The following is a 27,626-nucleotide window of genomic DNA, read 5'->3' as shown; positions in this document are numbered from 1 at the left end:
GCACCCCCGTGCACCTATTCATTTCCTTGATTCTCGAAAGTTCCAGTTATTTTGCAATTAAACGGAGAGGCCTGGCTGGCACATCAACTATTTTGGGACTCTGCAAATCACTCTGTTCCACTACATTATATGTACATACATACACACACATACATATATAGATTGTACACCACAAGTGGGCGTCTCTGAGTCACAAACCACAGACCCAGCAATATACCACATGTTAACAGAATAAAATTAAGAACATTTATTCCAGGCTGCACCTTTACAGATCTCCTTCCAACAATTTGCCACGATTAATAAACGATAATAAATCAATACAATAAACTGACAAATTTTCCTCCTTCCTTTATCCAAATGAGCATTGCTTCCTTTTATGCCGGACGTGGGAATGCTTCCAGGATCATGCCATGTCTTCTGTTAAGCATGTCTTAGTTATAATGAAAGTAAGGAGGTCCTCCCCTGAGTGCACCCTCTTTTGGTAAGTAGGGACCCTGACAGGGCTGCACTTCTGGACTTCACATCCCATGCACCCCTGTGAGTGTGATGAATGGGTTCCCGTGCAAGGACCACTGCCACCTGATGTATGGGGGGAGTGAACTGCTCCCAACTACTGGCTTCTATTGGTCCATCCATTATTTTATACTGGCTGGGCACAAAGTTATTTCCCTCTATCTATATTATATAGAGAGGATGAGAAGGCCGGGAGAGAAGCAATACCTTCCCCGGAACATGAGAGGGTGTTTGGACTGCAGCACTTCCACCACACCAGGAAGTGCTGCCGAAGGAGAATCCGGACACACCTGGAGTGCTTCCGGGTGCCCATGCAGCACTTCCGCCATACAAGGAAGTGCTGCAGGAAGATCATCAAGGAGCACCTGGAGCACATCCGAGGATAATATAAAATGGGCTGCATCACTCCATTCTGAGAGGTGGAGTCAGGAGGTGGAGGCCAGAGCTTGCGAAGGGAGGAGTAGAGGCAGCAGAAGAGACAAAGAGAAAGAATAGAGAAGAAGAAAAGGACCGAGTTATTGTTGGTGATTGGTGCACTGTGTAAGGTGCTGTACTAAGAAAGATCAAGAAATAAAAAATGCGAGTTTTGTAAGTGTGCATCTTGTGTCTGTCTGTGTCAGGCTGAGTGTCTGCTATGCCCTCTACACGTGTCACAATATATATATATCTTGTGGGAACTGGCCCGGACACAGACAGGCGGACACCGTAGGTTCAAATACCAACACACATTTATTCATAACTATTTACAACTATACCGCACACAACCCAGTGCCCCAGCACCAATCACCCTCAAGTCCGGCCTCTTAACAATGCCTCTCTCTTCTGGTACCACCACTCCTCCCAGGCAACCTCGTCCACTTCCTCCCGATTCTGGCCATTGAGGAGTGGTGGCTGGCCCCTTTTATAGCCCACCTGGAAGTGTTCCGGGTGCTTGACCACCTGGTTCCAATTGCACTTCTGGGTGGGGCTGGAGATTTGTCCAGCTGGGCTGTGGAATCCATGCAGCACCCTTGGCGGCCACCCCAGCTCCCAACCGGGCTGCTGAGGACTCCATCTCCCATGAAGCCCTGCGGGAAAATGAGGCACCATCGACCGCCAGGAAGGCTGCCACCAAGCATCCCGGGGGAGGTACTGAGACGCCCATGGTTGTTTCCCCAGAACATACAGTATGTAGAAGGGGTGTCTTGGCCAGGCATGGGACCCGGCCGCCCGCCACAATCTACACACATATATATACTAATAAACACAGTATCTTAATACATAATTCACCTGCCCCCAAACTCACTCACTCGCTCGCATCCGTCCGAAGCCGAATGTGCAGTCGCCTTCTGCACAGCTGGCCAAAAAACCTTACAAGACCAACATCCAACCAACATCGCGGCAGGCGGCGGATTTACGGCCGCAAAAATTCAAAGAAAAAGGCGACTTCGATTAAAGCTCTAGAGGCCTGAAAGGTAATTTCGACTACATCTCAAGGCCTAATTACGCATTCTAATTCAATTACGCATTCATTCAATACACCTATATCAGGTTTGAGGTGCTTATACTTATTACTATTCCATATTGTTTCATCATTCAATATTATACTATAGGCCTGGAAAATTCATCAACTAACAGTACAAGCCTGTACAGTAATGAGTAAAGCGGACTACAATCATTACAAAACAACTTCTTCGTTACTTATCATTTGTTCTTCATACACTGCTGACACAAACTTACGTTGTCGAAACGGGCTCTTTGTCTAGTTTTCTCATAATCCGTGGAGGGCTTCATTACTGAAAAACCAAATGGATACGGAAACCACAGTTATCGAAGCATTGATCCTATAGGGAAAATTGGGGTTAGGTTACTTGTCCACCAGCAGGGGAGACAGGGTTGTCCGCTGTCCTTCCACTCTCTCCCATAGTGGCTCAGTAAAGATTCTTCAACAGGTTTACCTGTAGAAACCTTGTTATGACCTTTGCCTCCTCTACAGTCAACTTTGATTGTCTTCTTGGCACACCACCATAGACTGTGAGACACCATTGCAGGGCTGATCCAATCAGTGGTAGTGATGGGTGATACGTACAAAGGGGAGGGACTTAATTAGTGTGAGTTAAATGACTCACACTTACTGGGAATTCCTGGGGAACAATTGCAAGCCCCAATCCCCATCATGAATGCCGTTCAATGGCTTACCAACACCTCTTGGTGCTGAGAATACACACATTGATTCATTCTGCGTTGCGCTGCACTGCGTTGCGTGCGTGTACAGCCCCGTACATCTAATAGCATCACAGACTAGTTACTGCGCGATGGACCTTTCAGAATTGTTTTCTCCAGTGCATGGCTGCGAATAACTGGAGTTTGACAGCTGGTGTTCCGAAGTGGGTTACACTTTTATAACAGTGGATAAGTGAATCCAGGGGATAGTGAGGATTTACTTTATATCATGTCATGTATGCATTTACATGATTGCGTTGGAGGCTCTGTGTAAGAGGTGAAATGGGGATGGGTCTTCCTTTTCCTATTCCTTCATTCTGCTGGAGTCACATTAGCCCCCAAGAGCCACTACTTGGAACAGTCCATTTCAAAGTCATTTTTTTCTCATTACTTTTGCTTAGCATTGATGCAACTAAATGGGATTCTTGGAGAGATTCCAACACTTTACGCTGTCCTGTCTTGTTCTCCTTCCATAGTATCCATCCATCCATTTTTCAACCCGCTGAATCCGAACACAGGGTCATGGGGGTCTGCTGGAGCCAATCCCAGCCAACACAGGGCACAAGGCAGGAACCAATCCCAGGCAGGGTACCAACCCACCGCAGGACACAAACACACCCACACACCAAGCACACACTAGGGCCAATTTAGAATCGCCAATGCACCTAACCTGCATGTCTTTGGACTGTGGGAGGAAACTGGAGCGCCCGGAGGAAACCCACGCAGACACGGGGAGAACATGCAAACTCCATGCAGGGAGGACCCAGGAAGCGAACCCAGGTCCCCAGGTCTCCCAACTGCAAGGCAGCAGCGCTACCCACTGTGCCACCGTGCCGCCCCCTTCCATAGTATTATTAATAAAATATAAACACACATACTTACTTATAAAATATATACACATTGTGAATTTCCCCTTGGGATTAATAAAGTATCTATCTATCTATCTCCATCTATCATACACACTTACATAGGGGGATCACACTGCTTGAGTTTTTCGGGCCTCACAATCGTCTAGGGCTGGCCATGGTGTTATACACAATGCCCGTCTGTCTGTCTGTCTTTCAACCCAAATGATGTCATGCCCACCGCTGACCTCACTTGCACTGAGATCTGAAGTTGCCTTCGCTTTCTGCCTCAGTGACGTTTCCACAGCAACCTTCCACTCTTACCATGAACCTGCTAAACCAGACCCCACTCACTCTCGACCCTGAGGGCTTCACTCTCTTTTCATCTAATTATTCTTATTTAATAAGTGGAAGTTAATGGAAGATTTCTGGATGCAGCAAAAAGTCACAAGAGGATTGGTTCCAGAAGAGGGAAAAGAACCTAATGAAATGATTTAATAGCCCAGAGTTAAAAAGGTTAAGACTATACAACATGGTTAGACTGGACAAATCAATTAAAAGAGTCAGCTCTGTTAAACCATAACAAGACGCTATAATTCACAAAAGCTACATCTGGAGAAACAAGCTACCCCCCCCCATACCAATTCCACAATTCACAAATCATTCACCAAAAATTTCACATTTAAGTAATCACAAATGGGGTCTTACTTGTGGTGTTGTACCGGACCCCATACAAATATTCGGGGCAGGACCTGGACACGACTCTCCCTGCTGTTGTTCTCGGCCAACACGTCCCAATAAGATCAACTGAGAAATTACAATGCAAGCCTGAAAAAAAAAAGAAAAGAAATACAATGACTTCTTAGAACTTGGATCAGATGAGAGATGTTTGTAATGGACATTGTGACCCCAATGTGAATATTGAAGTCATTCATTAATGTTTTCTGCTTCTGATTTTTTAATATAACAAAGTACCGTATAACTCCAAAGGGCATACGTGATGAGGGGGATAGAGATGTCTGATAAGGATAAGAACTGGGGGAGCAATGTCCAAAGTGCTTTTCAGGTCTGTGATATCACTAAGCACTAATGTACAGCACACACAATATCAATGATTCTGTGTAAGGAAGTTGCTCTATGCACTCTTGCCGACATTCACTTGCATTTCTTCATGTGCCATTGTGCATTTACTGCAGATTTTATTAATAAAAGAACTTCATTCTCAGAGGATTTCTTAATCGAGGTATTACTGTATTACTTTAATATTGATCCATCCATTATCCAACCCTCTATAGCCTAACTACAGATTATCACAGGGGTCTGCTGGAGCCAATCCCAGCCAACACAGGGCGCAAGGCAGGAACAAACCCCAGGCAGAGTGCCAGCTTTAGCCAATTTAGGATCACCAATGCACCTAACATGCATGTCTTTGGACTGTGGGAGGAAACTGGAGTACCCGGAGGACACGGGGAGAACATGCAAACTCCATGCAGGGAGGACCCAGGAAGTGAACCCAGGTCTCCTAACTGCAAGGTAGCAGCGCTACCCACTGCGCCACCGTGCTGCCCCATTACTTTAATATATTTTGTTAAATAAAGTTCAAATGCAAATCATGAAAGGAATTAGAACACTGTATCCCAACTGTTACTTTAAAATAAATTATTCAATAAGAACAATTCCCCTCTCCTTTAAATGTAGGCCTCAGGTGTGTTTTTTGAGTTTTAGGCCTAGGCCCTTCGAAGCAGCCAGGCCCTTCAGATGATTCAAGCCCCACAACCACAACAATTTCTGCACTCGACATTTAGGGCCACCGGCTTTAGGGAGAGTGATCTCGTCGCCATGAGGAAGTCAGATTATACACCTAGGAACTGCAGGGGATGACAAATTATACGACTCTTAGATGACTTACTAGCAAAGGTTCACATTTCCAAAGTATTGAGAGTGCCACATTCCGACAGCCATTAACATGCTAACTTACAGAGCCGGTGCCCTACAAAGGCTTAATAGGTAAAGTGAGTTTAGTTGCAGTCTTTTCCTCTGTTCTATTTTGTTGTGGTATAATAAAACACAAGACATGAGACAATCAAGCCTCTATTCTGTTTGCACAGTTCAAAGCACCCATGTTCCTTCTTTCCTTGGGACATACTGTAAGCATGTTAAATTTTGTCAAGCGAACTGCAAACTGGTTGGACTGGGTTGCTGGGGTGACGTCTCTCAACTCACTAAGATTATTTAAATAAAATCTGTGGCTAAAAATCGATGTAAAAAGTTGTGTGATGTGACGAGGACCTAATGTGTGTTCTTCATGCACTGCATTCTGAGTTTATGCCTATAAAAATGATAACACTTAATCCTAAAAACTCCAACAAAAACTTTTAAAGAACATTTGCTTACTTTTCCAAACTTTTTAGGTAGAAATCTTAAAAAAATAAAACACTGCACAGATCTCTAGCAGCACGATTCAGCTCCTTTATTTAAAAAGTGATATTTACATACAGAAGGAGTCTGTGTGAAAAACAGTGACCTCCACCTACAGAAGGGGAAAGCTGGTGAAGTTTGCGCAGATGTCACTAAATGATTTTCGAGAGTGTTATGCGTAATGACGTGGGAACCAAAGAATAACGTTTCCTTTCCTTCTCATAAAAGATGTGCAATGAAGTGTTAACCATATGTGGAGCTGAGTGGCCTCATCAATGGAAATGGACAGTGATGGGACAAGACGACGGGCCTTTGGAAAAAATACTGAACACCCGGCTGTCGACTCCTCCGCTTGGCTTTAATTAAAGGGCTGGATGAGCAATGACAGAATGAGCGCAGGGCACATCAAGTAGGCTTTATGCATTTTAAAGATTTTTACCCAGCTTGGATATGCAAGCCTTTCCTCGTGCAGATTTGTTTTTAAGAAGTAGGTGAACAAATAACAAAAGTATTTTATATAGATAACACAACTTAATAAGATGCCTTAGAATGAACTGGCATGCCATCCAGGCATACTGGTCTTTTGTTTAGGGCCCCAACATCATCCTGAAGTGGGGAGAGTACTGTAGGTGGAGGCGAATGATCTGAAGAATGAAAGTTCAATAAGAGCAATGGAATTAGGGGGCTCATGTCATGGATGGACTGATGGGTGGAAGAAAGCTGACAAAGGGTTATTAGAAGAAAGGGGGTCTGGAAACGAATGGAGGAGTGGATAGATGGTGAGATTTAGAAAAAAGTTAGAAAAAGATACCATATGAAATGAATGGATGGATGGAAGCTCAGTATGAGCTTTGGAGTTTAGAGGGATCAGGAAACGGATGGATGGAAGCTCAAACAGAACATTGGAATTAGGGTGCTCGGGAAATGAATGGAGCAGTGGGTGAATGAAAGCTGAATAACAGTATTAGAATGAAAGGGTTCAGGGGTTGGATAGGTGGTTGGGTTCAGGAGATTGATGGGTGATTGGATTTAAGTTCAATAGGAGTATTAGGGCTAGGGTTAGAATAAGAGGCATTTAAAAATGAATAGGGTGATTAGTGGATGAAGGCTCAAAAAGAGTTTTGGAACAAGGGAGCTAATGAAATGAATGGACTGAGAGGAGGGGAATGGAAGTTCAGTAAGAGTGTTTGAATAACGGGGTTCAGGAAATGGACGGAAGGACAGATGGATGGATATGAGTTCAGTTAGAGTATTCAAATAAGGGATCTCAGGAAATGAATGGATGGAAGTTTAAAAAGAGTATTGTAATAATAGGGTTCAAGAAATTAATAGACTGATGGATGAATGAATTCTGAATAGAAGGATTAGGGGTTTGTGAAGTAGGTGGATGGATGAATTTGAGCTCAATGGGAGTATTAGGAACAGAAGGGAGATTAGGACATGAGTTAACTGATGGCTGAGGAAAAGTTCAATAAGAGTGTTGGAATAAGCAGGCATAGGAGATGAATGGCTGAATGGATGGAAGTTCAATAACAGTGCTGGAAAAATAAATAGGGTTCTGGAAATAGACTACTGGATGGATATTTGGATTAATGCAAGTTCAGTAAGAATACTGGAATAAAGGGGCTTGGCAGATGGATAGATGGAAGTTCAATAGGAATATTAGAATAAAGGGTTAGGAAAAGGATGCATGGATGGGATGGAAGTTCAATAAGAGTACTGGAATAATGATACTCAGGAAATGGATGGAATATTGGATAATGGAATGCGAGTTATATATCAACACATCCCAAAATGAAAGCAACCATAAAAAACACATAAACAGCTGTATTAAAGATAAAGATAAAAAAAATACCAATGAAAATAAAACAATGTACAAACTAGCCTGGATAATAAACTTATTGGGAGTCCTAGGAAACACATTTTAAAAACATAATTGTGTTATAAATCACACAGTGCACATTACTGAGTTTGCAAGAAAGTACTGGAAAAGCCATCAGATGGCTCTTTACAGGCTGGGCAGGAAGGCAGCTGTGTAAGTGCTTCACCAGGTGGGTAAGGATAAATGGTTGGCAAAACACTGGGTGGAGATACAGAAGATTCTAGAATGGCAGCAGGCTGGGCAGGGGGCTAGATAATTACAAAAGAAAGTACTGGAGCAGCCATTAAACAGCACTTCACAAGCTGGGTTAACCTACTGCTTGAGTGGCAGCTGGGGGGGGGGGAGGGTGGGCAGTGAGACTAAGTGAGAAGAGGGTGGAGACTTCCAGAAAAAAGGTATAAGCCGGAGCACAACACAGCCATTACTGTTTACCTTGATGTCTAGGATGCTGATTCATGTGATGGTGGACACCAGAAAGTGATGTAGATTGCTGGTCCTGTGATACTAACTGCACTCACGTAGCAGGAGATTACTGCCTAACCCACAAAATGACCTGCTTCTGCAATCTATACTGTTAACTAACTAGGCCTGCAGCAATGGCCAGTGACCAGATTGAAAATAGGTTCGCCATGATGAAGGAGCTAATTTAGTGAGGCACACAACATCCTTCCAAGATGGCAAATGCAATCATTTAATTTTAGTGCAATTGGAAAACAAATGGTTTTAAATTAGGAAGCTGAAAGAGTAGTAAAGGAATGGAACAGTATTTGAAAAGTGTTAGTTCTGGCAATCCAAACATGCAAGAAAAAACTTGTAGTTTAAATGACGGCTGTGCATTGCAATCTTAACTACTGTCAGTAATAAGTGATGAAGCAACCTTGGGCTCTGCCCAAGAAAATAACAGAAAACAGCAAAATATGAGAAATAAATTAATAAATAACTAGTTATACTGTCACACAAAGGAAAGCATGCAATTCCTTCATAACACAGAGTGTCTAAGTGTACACATGTCCTGAAAAGTGGCTGCTCTACACGCTGCTGGTCAGAAGTACAGCACAAGGTGGTGTGGATTTTGTTTGCAGATTGATGTGAGTCTATTTAACATATGCATATCCTAACTAATGCCATTCACCATAGGTAATTAATGGTGCATTTCATTGTACCAGAGTAAAATTTCAGTGTTTTGACAAAAATATTTATAACAGGTGTAAAATGAATAGACTCGACACACTTAAAAAGGTTTGGGGCAGCCACCCGTATATTATTCCTGGCTGCAAAAGGTTTTTAAATAGTACGCAGATGTTCTCAGTATGGAGTCCAAAACAGAACTGTTGAGGGTTTGCAAAGATGCCGGCTTTAAGGGATCAGATGGGGAGTGATGTAAAGGAACCGGAAGTGATGTTCTTCGGATGTCAGATTGGGTGCCGGAACCGGAAGTGATGTCATCTGCTCTGAATCGGACCGATTTTCCTGCAGCTGGTCTGTAGAGATAACAGGAGAAGGTTTAGTGCACCCTGCCACCCCCTGGCCTGGGGTGGAATTACCTTTGCTTGCTCCATACATCATCCTCCTAGTCGCACGTGTGTGACACAGGGTATTTTGCACACTACCAGCCTTGATTTTGAAGCAGCTGAGTAAACTTCAGTTTCCAGTGACACTATAATGGATAAAGTGGCTTCTGAAACTGAACAGGCAGATGAATGACCCCAAAAACAGCCAAGAAATGTTTTTGACTTCTGAAAATGTGAGAAAAACCTCAAAATGCACGATAAACATCTGCTTAAAAGAATGACTTATTGAATACCAATCACCATAGAGCCTAAATTACACCCGATCCTCTAGAATTTAGATTGGCACAAGGTCATATTGACTGGCAAATGTGTGCATAGCAGAGGCTCAATGGCACATGTGCGATGTCAAAGGGCATATGCTATTTCAATAAGCAACGGGAACCTTGTCTGCATTCTCTTTCACAAACAAATTGAATTTCCTTGGCCTGTCACAATAACGAATGCCCTTTGACTTCCGAGATACACCTGCTGCCTCTCTTCTTCACAAAATATGCCGTAGCAGAAAAACTAGATTTTCTCATGGGATTCCAAGTTTGCACTTTTCAAATCATTTTTTCAAAATTTCTCAATCCAGTTTTATTCAGAAATACTGTGATGGTTACTAACCTTTTAACCATAAGATCATATTTTCAAATCATAACAAATCAAAGTTCTAACATAACATATGCCAGACCTGTGCTAGCCAGAAAAGTGTGCATTTTACTCCCTCACGCTTTACTGTAGCTACATTTACATAAAATGTCACGGCTTACTTGCTAAGTGAGTGTACTGCTATACAAGTACTTTTGGGGGGATTGATACAGAAGGATTTCATTACTGATATGCATTTCATGACTGGAATTGAATTAACAAAATTGCTTTTTGTTATTGTCATGTTTGTCTTTGCTTATGCAACACCATTTGGAATTTGTCAAGTATGCTCTTTTTGCAGTTCTGATGACAAGATGTTAGTTAGCATCAGTATAAACATGGCAGCAATCTCACTGTCGATTATCCCTCGATGAATAACAACAACCTCAAGAATCTTTAGTGTTAGCTTGTTTTTCAAGCAGGTCCTAGTGTTAGAATGTTGTTCTGGCTTTGACTTTCTTTTTGCCTCCAGTTCTTGATTAACATCCTGGTCACTGATTGATGGTTACTGGTGTATTTTTAATCTCTGATGATCATTTAGCAAAAAGGACATCAATATCCACAAGCTCAGATTAGGAATGGCTCTTTGAATCACTTTTTCCAACCCGTTGTGTCATCATCTGAAGGACGCCACCTCCGAGGACATGTCCATGACAACACAGGGCGCAGTCATAATGATGGAAGACCAAAATTTTGGCCGATGAGGATAAAAATATTTCACAACAATTAAAGTAACTAGAGAATCCAAAAAACAAACATCATAATCAGTGACCTAAACCAAAACCCTAAAATGAACACCAGATCTCAGAAAACAATGAAGAAAAGCACATAAAAAAATACAAAGAAAGTCCAAATCCTCAGTGACAGATCGTGTCCTATAACACAAATGCTGGCAATAACAGCATTGACAATCAATGAGATGTCCATTGATTGCACACGACCTACATGTGCTTTGTAGATGGCAAGTCTTATGCAGTCAAACAGGTGATCATCTGTTTGGATGGTGTCACATTGCACGAATTTTTGAGTAATTTCCATTTTCACCTTCTTTTTCAATGGCCCTTCCTTAGCCATTGTTTCTTTTTTCTCTCTCTCTCTCCGAGTCTAGAAGAGAGTAAGGTTACAGAGTTTTTGGTAGTTGCCTGTTGAGGTAGTGAATGACCATTGACTCAGAGTGAAGCAAAGTGAATCCTTGGAATAGCTGACTATTTTGTCCATTATTTTTCCATATTTTATATTTTCATATAAACACACACAAAGCATATAAACCCAAAACAGTATAAACAGTAGAGTCCCACGCAAGTGCTTGTGGAGTGTCTAAATAGCCCAACTGAGGTAACAATGACTGCAGGGCAGGAGCGAAAGCGATCTCTAACCATCTCTTCTCTGTTCCTCACAGAGCAGAACACAAGTCTCGGGACAGGCCATTACGTCAGTTCTGGTACACTGCTGGAGGACCTACTCCTTCCACCCTGGGAGCTGGTTTAACAACAGCAGTGCCAAAAATTGGCACCCTTTAAAATAAAAAAAAAAAAAAAAAAAAAAAAAAAATCACCTAGAATGCAGAACTCAGTATTATTCTTTGTTTTCTGAATTTTATATATGTATGTATGCTACCTGGGTTTGTTTGAGGAGACCCTGGAGAGGTGGAGATATGCTCTAGAGAGGAAAGGAATGAAGGTCATCAAGAACAAGACAGAATACATGTGTGTAAATGAGAGGGAGGTCAGTGGAATGGCGAGGATGCAGGGAGTAGAGTGGGTGAAGGTGGAGGAGTAAATACTTGAGATCAACAGTACAGAGTAATGGGGATTATGGAAGAGAAGTGAAAAAGAGAGTGAAGGCAGGGTGGAATGGGTGGAGAAGAGTGCATGCAGGGTGGAATGGGTGGAGAAGAGTGTCAGGAGTGATTTGTGACAAACAGGTATCAGCTAGAGTGAAAGGGAAGGTCTACAGGATGGTAGTGAGACCAGCTATGGTATATGGGTTGGAGACGGTGGCACTGACCAGAAAGCAGGAGACAGAGCTGGAGGTAGCAGAGTTAAAGATACTAAGATTTTCACTGGGTGTGATGAGGATGAATAGGATTAGAAATGAGGACATTAGAGGGTCAGCTCAAGTTGAACGGTTGAGAGACAAAGTCAGAGAGGCGAGCTTGCATTGGTTTGGACATGTGCAGAGGAGAGATGAGGGGTATATTGAGAAAAGGATGTTATCGATAGAGCTGCCAGGCAAGAGGCAAAGAGAAAGGCCTAAGAGAAGGTTTATGGATATGGTAAGAGAGGACATGCAGGTGATGGGGGGGGGGGGGGGGGGGGGGGGGCGGTGTAACAGAACAAGATGACAAGGACAGAAAAATATGGAAGAAGATGATCCGCTGTGGCAAACGCTAACAGGAGCAGCCGAAAGAAGAAGATGATGCTGCTGCCTGGGTTTGTTTCCATGTATTTTGTGGGTGGTCCCCCCAAGAGGCGGGGTCACCTGCCAGTTACCACCAGGAACTGCCCTCTGCCCTATAAATCTGGAGGGCCTCCAATAGTTCATCATGATTCATTTCAAGTGTTCATGGTAGTGGTGAGTTTACTTAAGTCTTGCTGTGCTTATTGTGATTACAGATTTTTTGACTTCATGCTCTGGTTATGACTTTGCCTTTGGATTGTGTTTTAAGAACACTGTTCACCTGGGCTTGCCTTGCTGGCAACTCATTTATGCCTTTTGTGCTATATTATATATTTTAGTGATAAAGACTGTTTGTCCTATTACAGACCAGGGTTTGACGGTGAAAAATCCACTCTAGTTATCATTTTTTGGAACGTCCAGTGATCAAGCTGTCACTGTAATCATGCAGAGAAATGGAACTGGTGATGAGTGAAGAAGGGCAGCTGCCCTACACAGGAAAAAGAAGATGAGGTGGCGAGTTCCATGAAAAATGAGACTAAGTGGATCAAGGAAAGTTCTCGGAGAAACTCGGCAAAACTCGGAGAAGACATGGTTAGCAAGTGGCCTCCTTGGGTTACACACAGTACTCCTTGTTACAGTATGTTGGTTTCTTCTTACGCCTCATGATGCATTATAAAATACACAAATTCAAGACGGATTGGATTGTCGATACATATACTTCAGGGTGGCAAGGGCCTTGGTACAATATTCAGAGGACTGGGGTGTCCCTTTTCAGGTCAGATTACGATGTGCTGCTACACTCCGTTTTGCAAAGCGCTGGTACAGCAATTTGGCCCACTTCAAGCCCTCGGTACAACACAGCTCAGTAAAGGGGTCCCTCATGGACATGCCATAGAACAGGAGGACATTTGACTTAATTCATAATATAAATTTTTTTCACCTGTTCTTCTCTTTTCAATGCTTATAACACTCAATTCATTTCATACATCACACAGCTGCATGGCATGTAAATGTCAATGCAGTTAAATTAAACCACAATTCAGTTTATATTTCTTTTGATCTTACCTCTTCAAGCCTTTGTAATGGTACAAGATTACAGATGAAAGGGTTACATTTAAATCTGATTAAAGCAACCATTTTTACAGGATGTGCTATATGCTGAAATGATATTTATACCTAACATTCTCATTATTCCTACTAATTACCCATTTGAATTCAAAAGAAGTGTTTCCTGTAAAATTGTATTTTGCAATGACCACCAACAAAAGCCAAATCACTAGGAAAAGCAGGAGTTGATCTATGACAGGAATGTTTTACCAATGGGCAATTGCTCATAGCACATTCAGTAGTAAGCATTTCCAGCAAACTAATAATATTAGCCACCGGGTAGAAGGATGGGGTGGGATTGTGGAAACCAACAACAAATTTTGTATACAGAACTCAGTTACTTACATTGTACTTCTTATCCATCCAATTAACCCTCTGCAATTCAATGGAGGCCCATTGTCTTTGGTAATTTCCTGGGTGAAGCCTGTTAACAGAGTTAGTTTATGTTTGTTTTTGGGACTTTTGTAGTCTTTATAAACTTTCAAATCCAGTTTCCATCAGGCAAGCAGGTTTGAAGTGAGACAGAAGGCTGGCCTGTCTTTTGTGTAACATTTAGGGGGCCTCATAGCCATCCGGTATCTTTGGAATTCTGAACCACGACATTCACAACATCTTTTTCACTGTCTTTCAGGCTCTTTAGGAGTCATGCAGCTGGTGCTAGGCTTACTCAGATTGGCTGCTATCTAATGAAAGCTTTATCTGATGAACTGGCTCTTCTGAAGACACATTTTACTAATGTTTCAGGGATGAGTGCATGTACAGTCATATGAAAAAGTTTGGGAACCCCTCTTAATTCTTTGGATTTTTGTTTCTCATTGGCTGAGCTTTCAAAGTAGCAACTTCCTTTTAATATCTGACATGCCTTATGGAAACAGTAGGGTTTCAGCAGTGACATTAAGTTTATTGGATTAACAGAAAATATGCAATATATATCATAACAAAATTAGACAGGTGCATAAATGTGGGCACCCCAACAGAGATATGCCATCAATACTTAGTTGAGCCCCTCACTTTGTCCTCTAGACGCTGTCCTCCTATAGTCTTTGATGAGTGTCTGATTCTGGATGGAGGTATTTGTGACCATTCTTCATACAAAATCTCTCCAGTTCAGTTCAATTTGATGGACAGCCTGCTTCAAATCATCCCATAGATTTTCAATGATATTCAAGTCAGGGGACTGTGACGGCCATTCTAGAACATTGTACTTCTCCCTCCGCATGAATGTCTTTGTAGATTTCCAACTGTGTTTTGGGTCCTTGTCTTGTTGGAATATCCAACCCCTGCGTAACTTCAACTTTGTGACTGATGCTTGAACATTATTATGAAGAATTTGTCGATATTGGGTTGAATTCATCCAACCCTCAACTTTAACAAGGGCCCCAGTCCCTGAACTGGCCACACAGCCCCACAGAATGATGGAACCTCCACCAAATTTGACAGCAAGTAGCAGGTGTTTTTCTTGAAATGCGGTGTTCTTCTTCCGCCATGCAAAGCGCTTTTTGTTCTGACCAAATAACTCAATTTTTGTCTCATCAGCCCAAAGCACTTTGTTCCAAAATGAATCTGACTTGTCCAAATGAGCATTGGCATACAACAAGCGACTGTTTGTGGCGCAAGTGCAGAAAGGGCTTTTTTCTCATCACCCTGCCATACAGATGCTCTTTGTGCAAATTGTGCTGAATTGTGGAACGATGTACAGATACACCATCTGCAGCAAGATGTTCTTGTAGGTCTTTGGAGCTGATCTGTGGGTTGTCTGTCACCATTCTCACAATCCTGCTCATATGCCGCTTCTGTATTTGTCTTGGCCTGCCAGATCTGCTGGGTTTAACAGCAACTGTGCCTGTGGCCTTCCATTTCCTGATTCCATTCCTTACAGTTACAGAAACTGACAGTTTAAACCTCTGAGATGGCTTTTTGTAGCCTTCCCCTAAACCAGGAGACTCAACAATCTTTTGTTTTCAGATCTTTGGAGAGTTGCTTTGAGGATCCCATGCTGTCACTCTTCAGAGGAGAGTCAAAGGGAAGGAAGCCCAGCTTGTAATTGATCACCTTACATACCTTTATATCTCAGGAGTGGACACACCGGTCTATGAAGTTCAAGGCTTAACAAGCTCATCAACCAATCAGCATTGAGCAGTGACAGGCATTCAAATCAGCACAATGACAAGGGGACGCACATTTGTGCACAGCCAGTTTTTCACATTTGATTTAATTTCATACAACTAAATACTGCGTCACTAAAAATCTTTGTTCAGAAAACACTGCAGTACTCAGATGTTCCTAGGAAATGAAAGACATACCACTGTTATGTTTTTTGTTGAAAGGAGAGCAAATTATTATGCAGGCTGAGAAGGGTTCCCAAACTTTTTCATATGACTGTAAATTTTCTATGTTTGTGTTTATAGTTTTTTTAAAAATGACAAAAAAAAAGCCTGTTTTGCTGGTAAATGGACATGCTTTTTGCAAATAAGCGTTATCCCAGATTTCACTGTATTGTTTGCAGTAGTGTGAGGATTTAGGTTTAACAGCTACAGAGCTTTCTAGATGATCTTGAATTTGATTGGAAGTCAGTGCAGTTGGACCACATGAAGTGTGAAATGATTGCTACATCTGATCCGAGTCTGGAATCTTGCATCTGTGTTTTGAACTTCTTGTGGTCTGTCAGTAACTTGTAAAAGATCATGAAGAAAGTAATGTAATAATCTAAATGACAGGTGATGAAAGCATGATTATCGATCTGACATAGAGAGGCTGGCACAGACTCTAACACTTAGTTTTAAGTTACAGAACCAAATTTTCAAAGCAGCTGAAGTGAGATTCTTAAAGAGTAGAAGGGCCTTAGCCCGACAACTTCCAGATGTATCAAGAGATTCTTTCAAGTTTGTTTCATATTCCACCTGCCTTTTCAAAAGTGAGTTTCATAATTTTGGAAAATGGAAAAAATAAAAAAGAACAAACCAGGAAATGAGAAGAAAGTAGAAAAATATACAGAGAGAGGTTGTAGCATCAAAGTCAAAAAACCCAAAATGCTAACATAAAATTGCTGTGAAAAGCTCCTAACCAACCAAAAGATTTTACAATTAAACTTTGAAGAATTATCACAATATCCACAAACTTGGACAACCAGGAAGTTTACAAAGCCAGGCTTTATGACATGGCAGTGGTGATGTCATGTGTAGTGTCTTCTGGTTCATATGAGGTAGCAGCCTGGAGTGCTGCGGACATTGATTGACGTTTGTGAACTAGATATGCTGATCAGAAAATAAATGGCTGGATGGAAAACTGTAGCCACATTCATAATCTGATCTTAAAATCAAAGCTTTCCTTATTTTATTGGGCAATGTATGGCACTGAATTAAAATATGAATCTCACCAATCACTTAACTCACTTAACAGATACAGTAGTTGATTGGTATCAACATTGTATTATTAAAGTATGCAAGAATTTTGCATTTTTATTTCTAACTCTGTAATGGCCTAAAAGAGGCGAGTCCTTTTTTTACCTTTAAAGTATATTGGGCCTGTCTTGCTTTACTAAGTGAAACTATATAATTTGAAGGTAACAGATGGGTTTACCTGAAATTCAAACCCTAGAAGTGTTCATGATGTGGGACTGTAATTGTGACCACCACTCGTGTTCCTCCTCCCCCCCCTGCCCTCTATTTGCTCACACTTGCCACTCAGTATTTTCTTCTTTTGCACTCCCTTTTGTATGACCCAGTAATTCTTAACATACAATCAATGTTATGTGTACCACAAGTTGAGAATCACTGCACTAGAATATTCGAATGTATGTTATACTAATATATACTCAAAAAAATTGGATGTAATTTTTTTTGTATTATGTTTTATCACCTAAATTTGTTCAATAGATTGTGTTTAAAAATAATATGTTGTGAAAACTATTTTTCCAGGGACAAGAAATGTCAGTAACAAAATATGAACACAAAAGAGATGAAAGAAACTTTGAAGAAAATCATTTTTATCTTCTCAAAAACAAACAGATTAGTTGAACTGTATTTTAGAAGGAGCTCCAAGTTTAACTAGAATGACCACTGAAAATAGGGAATTAAGGAATAGAGAAAGAAAGGCAGGAGTTATCAAGCAAGAAACATGAACCAGAGCTCGAATCATGCTACATGTCAACAGAAAAACCAAAGGAGGCCGAAGTGAAAACTCAGGATGAGAATATGGAGTTTTTAAAAAGAATAAAATTCCCCTTGAGGATTAATAAAGTATTTATCTATCTATCTATCTAAAGTGGTTAAAGAATTTACAAAGGTAACCCTGACAAAAGGGAAGGGTGGGAAATGACCAAAAAGAACAAAAGTCTTGAAGAGTAAGAAAAATAAGTCACAAAAATATAGAAACAACTAAAATAAAACAGAGACAGCATCTGTTAATGTTCAGAGCGCACTGTGCAAAATATAGGAGAGACAAACTGAATATTACGACTTTCCTCTATTTGTTCTGTAAACTCTGAACATTAATAATTCCTAAAAACATGAAATGCCAATGTGATATCTGATGAATGTAGCATTCCTACAATGGATTCTTAAATATCTAGGAGTCAGCTGGGGAGAATGGGTGAACCCACTTTTCCGGCACAGACTTAAAACAGGAATTGGCTTCATAAAAATGTGAAGACAGAAATGTATTAAATGTAATAAGCTGTTGCCTCTACTTGATACAAATAATATAATCATGTCAGATAATAAGTAATAATTAACTTTCTATTTAAATGAATTAAGTAGGTCTAATTTAAAACAAATGTGTAGCTTCATTTTGCCAACTCTTGTCATAACAAGTTATAATAAGCTGTTGGATCTACTTAGTAAAATTAAGTAATTTATGCCAAATGTGTAGGTCTAATGTGAAACAACCACACTACAATGATTTCTTTTTTTGCTGCCTTTCTCCATAGCCATATTTCTCAAACTACACAAGTCAAGCCAAGACAATTTGAAAAGCTCATATTGTTAGATATACATATTATTCGGAGTCTGTCTAAGACACGTTGAAATCTAAGTAATCAACATAGAGCTCAGCATTAATGTTTGCAGTGCACCATACACTGGAATGTATTTTGTAATGCATGTAATAATAAAATGCATTGCATTTGTCATTCCAACGGATGATGTATCACAAACATTAGTATTGCTTTTACAAATCCCATACCAAATAGCATATAATAGAGACTGAGCAATTGGACAGACAACAGATGCACAGACACACAGACACTTGTCCTTTAATTATTTCTGTGTCTGGAAGTCAATGTCTGTTGAATTTATTCTGCATTAACTATTCCAGTTCAGTGTGTCCATCTAGTTGCTAGGTCTCTGTTACGTGTTGTTTGGTATAGGATTCATAAAAGCAGTGCTAATGTTTGCGATGTGCCATCTGTTTGATAACAGAGACACTGCAACTGGATGGACACACAGATACAGACACTTGTCATTTTATTAAGGTGCAAAATTAATGTATTAAGAAAATCCAATGTCATCACAAGGAGAAGTCTCATACGCTTTTGTGTGTTTGCTAGATTATTGAAGACACATGCACCCAAAGCCATTTTCAGCATTGTGATGTAAAAACACCTAATGCAAATTAACTAGTCTTACGTGAATTAACCAATTTGCCAAGGAAAATAACTGAAACACTCTCAAAAATATTCCAAAAAATTAGCACTTTGCACAAGCCTCCCCCCAACTATGAAAATGTTATGTGGTATTTTAATGTGAATGCTGATTCTATGGCAATGAGATTCATTTGCTTTGTTTCGACATAATTAAACATTGAACTATTATGTCATCCAACAAAATGATGTCTACTATATTAGAAACAGTGGTAGAAGGAAAGGAGAGGCTGCACTCATACAGGGCATTGCCGCACCCACCACACGACAAGCCACCTCAGGATCACAAATTAGAACCCAAGCACAGCCATGCAACTGGTGACACCTCAGCACCACACTAGTTTGATGGAATGGACCAGTGTGAGGTTTTTATACAGTGGCTGGAGTGCCAATCCTGCCACCAATCCCCAAGTTCTCCCTGCAGGTTGGAGGACCTGCTTGTGTGGCTAGATGCAGGTTAACGTCATAGCCAGGATAGAAAAATTGCACGTTAAGTGTAAACCCCACAAACATATCTAGTTTCATTTGAATTAATTTAAAGTTACTGTGTAATGACGTACGCTTCCCAAAATAATTTTTAAAGCTTAGAAATATTAATTTTGAGTTAAGTCAAGGAAACTAGATAATGGAATTATATCATGTCTGTGATTGGTGCTAGTAATTAAATTAATGAAATTCATTTACATTGTTTCCACATAAATTAGATATCCAACTGTGACACCCAAGGAATTCAATTGAGTTGAACTAGAAAAGAACTTGAAAGCCTAAAAACGTGTAAATTTAAAGCAAATTCAAATAACATAACCGAAGAATAAATTTTCTCACACATAGAGAGACTTAAACAAAAAACATCAAAATCACTGGTGTTAAATTAATTTTTAAAGTATTAAGGTAACCATTAAAAGAGAACAGTGTTTCCATACATACTCTTCAAGTGCTAATTCAGCATTGGCAATCTTGCTCAGCTGTGTAAGCCTTGAACAGAAAACGTCATAAGCAAGAAGTAAATTGTGTAGATTATCAATTTCTCTCTCTCTGTTTTTGCTTTGAATTTAAATAAAACTTTTAAAATGAAGAAATTTGGACTGTGTATTTTGTTTTGTTTTATTTTTGCAGTGCCTTACTGGGACTTGTCTTTTTACCTTTAGCCAAATCATATATATTTTTTATTTTTTTGTAATTAGAATATTAGAACACTCTAGACGAGAACAGGCCATTCAGCCCAATAAAGCCCGTCAGTCCTATCCACTTATTCCTTTCAAAAAAACATCAAGTCGAGTTTTGAAAGTCCCTGAAGTCTTACTGTCTACCACACCACTTGGTCACTTATTCCAAGTGTCTATCATTCTTTGGGTAAAGAAAAACTTCCTAATATTTGTATGAAATTTCCCCTTCACAAGTTTCCAACTGTGTCCACGTATTCTTGATGAACTCATTTTAAAATAACAGTCTTGATCCACTGCACTAATTCCCTTTTTAAACACTTCAATCATGTCACCTCTTCATCTCCTTTTCCTTAAACTGTTAAGGCTCAGCTCTTTTAATCTTTCCTCATAATTCAAACCCTGTAGCCCTGGACTCAGCCTAGTTGCTCTTCTCTAGACCTTTTCTAGCACTGCTATGTCCTTTTTGTAGTCTGGAGACCCAAACGGCACCCAGTACTCCAGATGAGGCCTCACCAGTGTGTTATAAAGCTTGAGCAGAACCTCCTGTGACTTGTACTCCACACATCGAGGCGCTATATAACCTGACATTCTATTAGCCTTCTTAATGGCTTCTGAACACTGTCAGGAAGTCAATAGCTTAGAGTCCACTATGACTCCTAAATCCTTCTCATAAGATGTACTCTCGATTTTCCGACCGCACATTGTGTATTCAAACCTTCCTATGTGTAATTCACAAATCTGCCCAAGCCTGTCTGCTATCCAAGTCCCTCTGTAATGATATAACGGATTCCAAATTATCTGCTAATCCACCTATCTTGGTATCATCTGCAAACTTAACCAGCTTGTTACTTGTATTCCTATCTAAATCATTTATATTTATTAAAAATAGCAGCAGCCCCAGCACTGCCCCCTGCTGGTCACCACTCTGAACATTGGCCAATTCTGATGAGGTTCCTCACCCCATCACCCTCTGCTTCCTGTGTCTGAGCCAATTCTGCACCCATCTAAAAAAATCACCCTGAACTCCCACTTCTTTTAATTTGATGCCCACCCTCTCATGTGGCACCTTATCAAATGCTTTCTGAAAGTCCAGATAAATAATATCAGCTCCACTTTGATCGTATCCTTTCGTTGTTTCCTCATAGAATTCCAGCATGTCACTAACGCACGACCTCCCTCTTCTGACCCCATGCTGACTGTTCCTAATAACACCTGTCCTTGTCAGGTGTTGCTTAATCTTATCCTTAATAATTTCTTCCATTAAATTTTCCTGTGAATTATTGTATTTGTTTTATAATATATATACAAACACACACACACAGGGCAATGCGCTGACGCTCTTTCGAACTGGCGAATATGAAAGAAGTTTGGTTGACGCTCTTTTGTTAAATAACTTTGTGAAGGACCTTATCGCAGGTTGTTTAGAAGAGACTTGCTTACATTGGCTGAAAACGGCAGAGCCAGGGGAAGTTAGTTGACCACAATGAGGACTGAGCTTAGGTATGTCTGTGCCATAATGCAGGGCTGACATAAAGCGACTCAGAGTTTGACCAGCTACACAAGTCCAATTAGCTTTCGAGCATCATGAAAGGCACTGGAAGACTCATAGAAGATTAACAGAACTATAACAAGTTTACTAAAAGATAGATACAGTATGTGAAGTACAACAGATGCAGTAAGTTAAACTACTTGCACAACATTGAAACCGCAGCACAAAAGGTGTTTTAGTTTGACAAAAAAACAAAAAAAACTTAGCAAATCAAACAACTTTCCAGTGAAATTTGTGTAGTTGACACAAAAAGAAACACATTTAGTCCTGTATGGAAGAGTTTACATGCTTTAATTCTGCATGCGTCCATCTTTTATCTAATATTTAAATAAAGAGTTGGGCGAGAGAAAAAAAAAAAAAAATCACCAGACTTATTTTCCTTTAAAGGTGGCCGTTTTGTTGAGCCGCCAGATGTGTCCTGGTAGTTTGATCCCCACTTTTCTAATCATGGTGACAATCAAAATTCTAGTGGTGCTTCGGAGACAGAAAAGAACGTTGAAGCACCACTGCACTTGGAGAGTGCACATCCTCAACTTCTTCTGCAGGAGATCAGGAAACAGGAAAGGGTAGTTGCTAGGTAACACAGTAGTAGTTTCCCAGGAAAGCACAGTAATGTGCATGATGAGGTATTTTATTGTGTCTTCATTTGGGGGGGGAATAAGTAGGATCACAGTACTGCCTCGTAGCCCCTGGGAGTTTTCGACTAACCTTGTGAAACTGGTTTGTCACATCATGCGATGTTACAGGCCACAGGTTGGGAGTGATGATATTTGAAATCTGCATAAGTTAGAAGCTAACTAACTGTTAGCTGGTATACAATTACAATTAGAACTTATTTTTGTATAGTGTTTTTCACAGAGTACAGGCAAAGAGTGTGGTAAACAATTCTTAGTTAAAATACAGGTGTAGATTATACCAATTATACCACTTATACAATGAAGAACTACACCATGATAAAGTTGAAGAAAACATCCAAGTGCTGCTCAATGCAGGCATTTGGCATAACAAGCCACTGCCAAACTATACTGAAGATAACATCTGTGCTTTACATCATAAGGGGGAAGGAGAATCTGGAAAAATGCTACCAGTGTCATCAGCGAAGGAGATTACCGCACGACAAATAAATCAAACACCACAGCGAACCTGACCGAGAAAGTCTCTTGTCCTTGTCTTCCTTGCACACCTCGCCCTATTGCAGACGACCACAAGATTATTATTAAAGATGTTCTGAGGTACCTCCCAGCCCCAGCCCCAGTCAGGAGTAACAATATAAAATAAGTAAATAATAACACTGGGGTCTTAGAATATTTCATCATTATTATGTTAACACCACATCAGTTTTTTCTCCAAATTGGCCAAACACAGCATGGGTTTTGTTGAATTTGTTGGAATAGTTTGTGACTGCAGCTGAGATCCGAACTGCACCACTGCCACTGTTAAACCATCACAGCCTGATGGCTGATTGCAGAGCACCACTTACAACCTGGTGTTTGATTTCAGAAACCAAGCCTCCCCAATTCATGGTGCTTATAAGAAATTTAACGATTTACTTCATGAAGTATAAACAGTAGTGTAGCTAGGGGCGGGCAGAGGGGGCGGTCCGCTCCGGGCGGCACATTTTCGGGGGCGGCATTATTGGCCAAAAGGCTCAGAACACTTCACATGTAAGCAACAGGGTTCAGAAAAATATCACTCATGAATGAAAAAAGTCAAATTCTCTGATTTTCATCCACAAATGCTTCAAAAATCATTTTCAAACAGTCATTCTGTGATGGCATCAGACACAGCAGTTGAAATTTATGAGGCAATAGCAAAAATAAACAGAAACAGATAGAGATAGATACTTTATTAATCCCAAGGGGAAATTCACAAATTCATTACACCGATAATTTCTAGGAAGATAAACAATTAATTCACAATGTACAATTTCGTTTCATTAACAATCCGCATGCGTTCCTGCTCATCCCCACCTATCACTTGTACACCACACCAGTTCTAGTTTTCGCAGCGTAATTATATTAAACTAATAATCAGAACACGGCTTATCAGTGCGTCTATACTATATTCTTGTCTAGTTGACGCTTATAAATAATTATATATGAAAAAAATATTGCCGTTTGTATATAAATAAATATATGCAAAATGTTTCTTAATTTTTCTCTATAAGACATATTAATTTTCTATTTAAATAGGTTAACATATTCAGATACGTTGAAGGGCTGCAAATTGAAGCCCCGCCCCGCCCTGAGTGGCGCAAACTGGAGCTACACCACGGAGTATAAATACACGATAAAATGAGAAAAGCTGCATCAGGTGTTTGAAATATTAGAGTGTGTACGCTTCAATTTAAAGTCTAAATATTAGGGATGCACCGATACCGAAACGGGTATCTGGTATCGGCCTCGATACCACATTTTCTAAAGTACTCGTACTCGTTAAAAGTCCCCCGATACCGGGGACCGATACCACAGTCTGAGAAATGTCTATGTTTGAGCGGCGTGTAAGGGGTTAACCACAGGTGCCGAGTGCCCGCCCCCAGGCCCCGGCTGCAGCTCAGAGCGGGGAGAAGGCGAGGCGAGACATGTCAGCCGTGTGGAACTATTTCAAAGTGAATGAAGACGACAAAACAAAGGCGGACTGCAAATTATGCTCAGCGAAATTGTCCAGAGGAGGCTCAAAAGGTAGCGCATTTAACACAAGTAATTTAATCAAGCACCTAAAATCCCAACACGACAACGAGTACAAAGAGTTTACCCACGCTTCTAAACCAACACAACCCACGCTGCAGCAAACTCTTGCAAGATGAGAGAAAATGTCCAGACACAATTCACGTGCTGTGAAAATAACACAGGCAATTATCGAGTACATTGCATTGAGTGACCAGCCACTCTCGGAGGTAGAAAATGTGGGATTCCTGCGTCTCCTCCATGTTCTGGAGCCCAGATATGATGTCCCAAGCCGCCGCTACATGACTGACACGGAGCTGCCTAAACTACACGACTCCGTGAAAAAACATATCCACAGCCTACTGCAAGCCTCCTCTGCGTTTAATTTCACCACGGATATTTGGACAAGCAGTGTTAGCCCTGTGTCGCTAATTAGCCTAACCTCCCAGTGGATAGACGAGAGTTTCTTGTTTTTTTTGTTAAATTATATGACTAAAGCTGTTACCTATAAATTTAAATCATGTTCTTATTAAGTACTCGGTATCGGCAAGTACTCGGTATCGGCGAGTACTGAAATGCAAGTACTCGTACTTGTTTTCCAAAAAAGTAGTATCGGTGCATCCCTACTAAATATTCTTGATTGTAAGAGAAATTTGTCATTTGTCACCCCCGATACAGGTCCATTGAGGGCTAGATCCCTAGTTAAAGGATTATATATATATATTAAAAAAAAAAAAATCAATAATAACATCATACTCAAAATTACTGACCTTGCAATAGTCTAAAATAATACCCCATATTCTGTCCGAAATAAAAAAGGAGTAACTTTTCCCCCTTGTAGACCATTAGGAGTGAACCCCTGGAGTCAGCGGATGTGGAATGCTGCACAACTAAGTTCTTCTAAGCATCTGTGTTGAAGATTCCTATTGGTTTAGTCTCTCTACCATAAAAGATCTAATTTCCTGCACAAAAATATGATCCAAAATGGGCTAAACATGAGGGTTTTGTCTGTCTAGAGGGCAGGAAATAGGAATGAACCCCAAAAAGCTTGACATCAAGACATCATAGACCCGCAAGAGGCATTAAAACAAAAGACAGATTTCAGAGTGTTCAGAAGTAACCCTTATGGACATAAAAAAGCTCCATTCACACTACAGTCCTTTCTCATTTTTTTTAGTTATACGTGTGCAGTCCTCACACCTTTGCCCCCTATGCAAAAAGAACACTAACTCTACTCTTCTATTGCATGGAAAGGGCGACAGTGAAATCAACCAATAAATGGTTGATCAATAAAAGATGAGCTTCTGCTATTAAAAAAACACCCTAGGGTTGCATAAATCCTAAAATATTCAAAAAATAACACTTCCCAATAAATAGAAAGTAATGAAATGTAACCAAACTTCAACATATCCACCATCTCATGTAACATTTAACTTCATCAATACAAGCTTGTCTTTCATATTTACTGGGCATTCCAAACCCAGCTATAAAGGTACTGGGCTTTAATGTAACTGTTTAATTAAGAAAACAGAAAGAAAAAAAACAAACATACATTCACACATACTGTACATACTGTATATACATATATACACATATTGCAGTAACGTGCAGTGAGTGCATTTGACTTGAGCATTCCTAGTGTTCATCCTCTTTCTCTGTACATTTAGCATTTGTTTGCTCAGAGGTTGAAGCGCTTGCTGCTTCCTGAGCAGTTTTTTCTTTTCTCTGCCCTAGCGGCCCGCTTCTCTTCTTTCGTTGGCATCTTTTCGCATTAAAACTGATAAAGTCAGTGTTTGTGTTGCAATTGCTTAGTACATTTTCCTTAATTTTTCACTTAAGCTGGCACTTAAGTCTTCAGTCTGCCTCAAGAGTGATTTAAGATATAAACAGGTAGAGGAAGTGACGGCAAAGATGGTAGGGATGAGAACGGCGCCTGTAGCACGACAGCCCTGCTGGCCACTGCAGAGAGTTGATTCTACAATAAAATAAAAAAAATAAAAAGAAGAGGAATAACCTTGGAGGTCAATCATCACCCCGATAGCGTATAATAGACATCACGTAGTAATGTCTACCAAAATTCAGGTCAGTCGGTTAAATGGTTTGCGAGCTGCAGGCAATTTAAAATCCTGGACAGACAAATGAACAGCCACGGTAGCATATTATATATAAAGATAATAAAGTGACTAGAGGAGTGTATCTGATTTCCTCCCACAGTCCAAAGCCATGCAGGTTAGGTGCATTGGCGATCCTAAATTGTCCCTAGTGTGTGCTTGGTGTGTGTGTGTGTGTGTGTGCCCTGCGGTGGGCTGGCACCCTGCCCGGGGTTTGTTCCTGCCTTGCACTCTGTGTTGGCTGGGATTGGCTCCAGCAGACCCCTGTGACCCTGTGTTAGGATACAGCAGGTTGGAAGATAACTGACTGACTAACTAGAGGAGGGGTCTGTAGCTGCAGGTTTTCATTCCAACTCTTTTCTTAATTAGTGATCAGTCTTTGCTGCTAATCAGATAGATTTCTCCCTTCATTTAAGTTGATTTGTTTTTAAGATTCAGTCCTCCAAGTTGCTTCATGTTTTCCTTAAACAGCACTCAAACAGAAATAAGATGTAAAGTGAGCCAATGGTTGACAAGCTAAGATGTGGCTTTATACTTCAATCAATTTTGCTCCAACCAGTTTCTTATATAGAAGCAGATTCTTCTTGTTTTTTAAACCCCATTATTTAATTCCATGGCGCATTGCTGCTCTCATTCTGCCACCAGCGGACATATCCAAAAACGGCTGATTTTCCTTTTTTTTTTTTTTCTTAAGAGCACTGTCAAAATGTTTTGTAAACCTGAACAGATCAAAATTACTGAGACCTTCACCACTCTTTATTTTCAGGTATTGTGTGATGAACATAGGTTGTTGGTCATCTGTTGGCTCATTTTGTATCTCGTTTTTGTTTGACTGCTAATTAAGGAAAAAACAAATAAGGGGTGAGAGTTTTAAATTGCAAGTCAGTTAAAATAAAGGCAAAGGAGTTAATTAGCAGCAAAATAAATA

General features: G+C 40.4%; 1 protein-coding gene across 1 annotated transcript in view; it reads right to left on the bottom strand.

The window, feature by feature from the left end:
• The window catches only part of crhr1 (corticotropin releasing hormone receptor 1), a 231,140-nt gene that overhangs the window by 126,075 nt on the left and 77,439 nt on the right, over window positions 1-27,626 (bottom strand). Inside the window, exon 3 of the mRNA XM_051936421.1 lies at window positions 4,269-4,388. Coding sequence (XP_051792381.1) covers window positions 4,269-4,388 — 120 coding nt within the window. The remainder of the gene's footprint in view (window positions 1-4,268; window positions 4,389-27,626) is intronic.

Source organism: Erpetoichthys calabaricus, chromosome 14 (genome assembly GCF_900747795.2).
Source record: "Erpetoichthys calabaricus chromosome 14, fErpCal1.3, whole genome shotgun sequence".
Lineage (NCBI taxonomy): Eukaryota > Metazoa > Chordata > Cladistia > Polypteriformes > Polypteridae > Erpetoichthys > Erpetoichthys calabaricus.
Note: the sequence above shows the minus strand (reverse complement) of the source record. Positions and strands in the feature narration are given on the sequence as shown.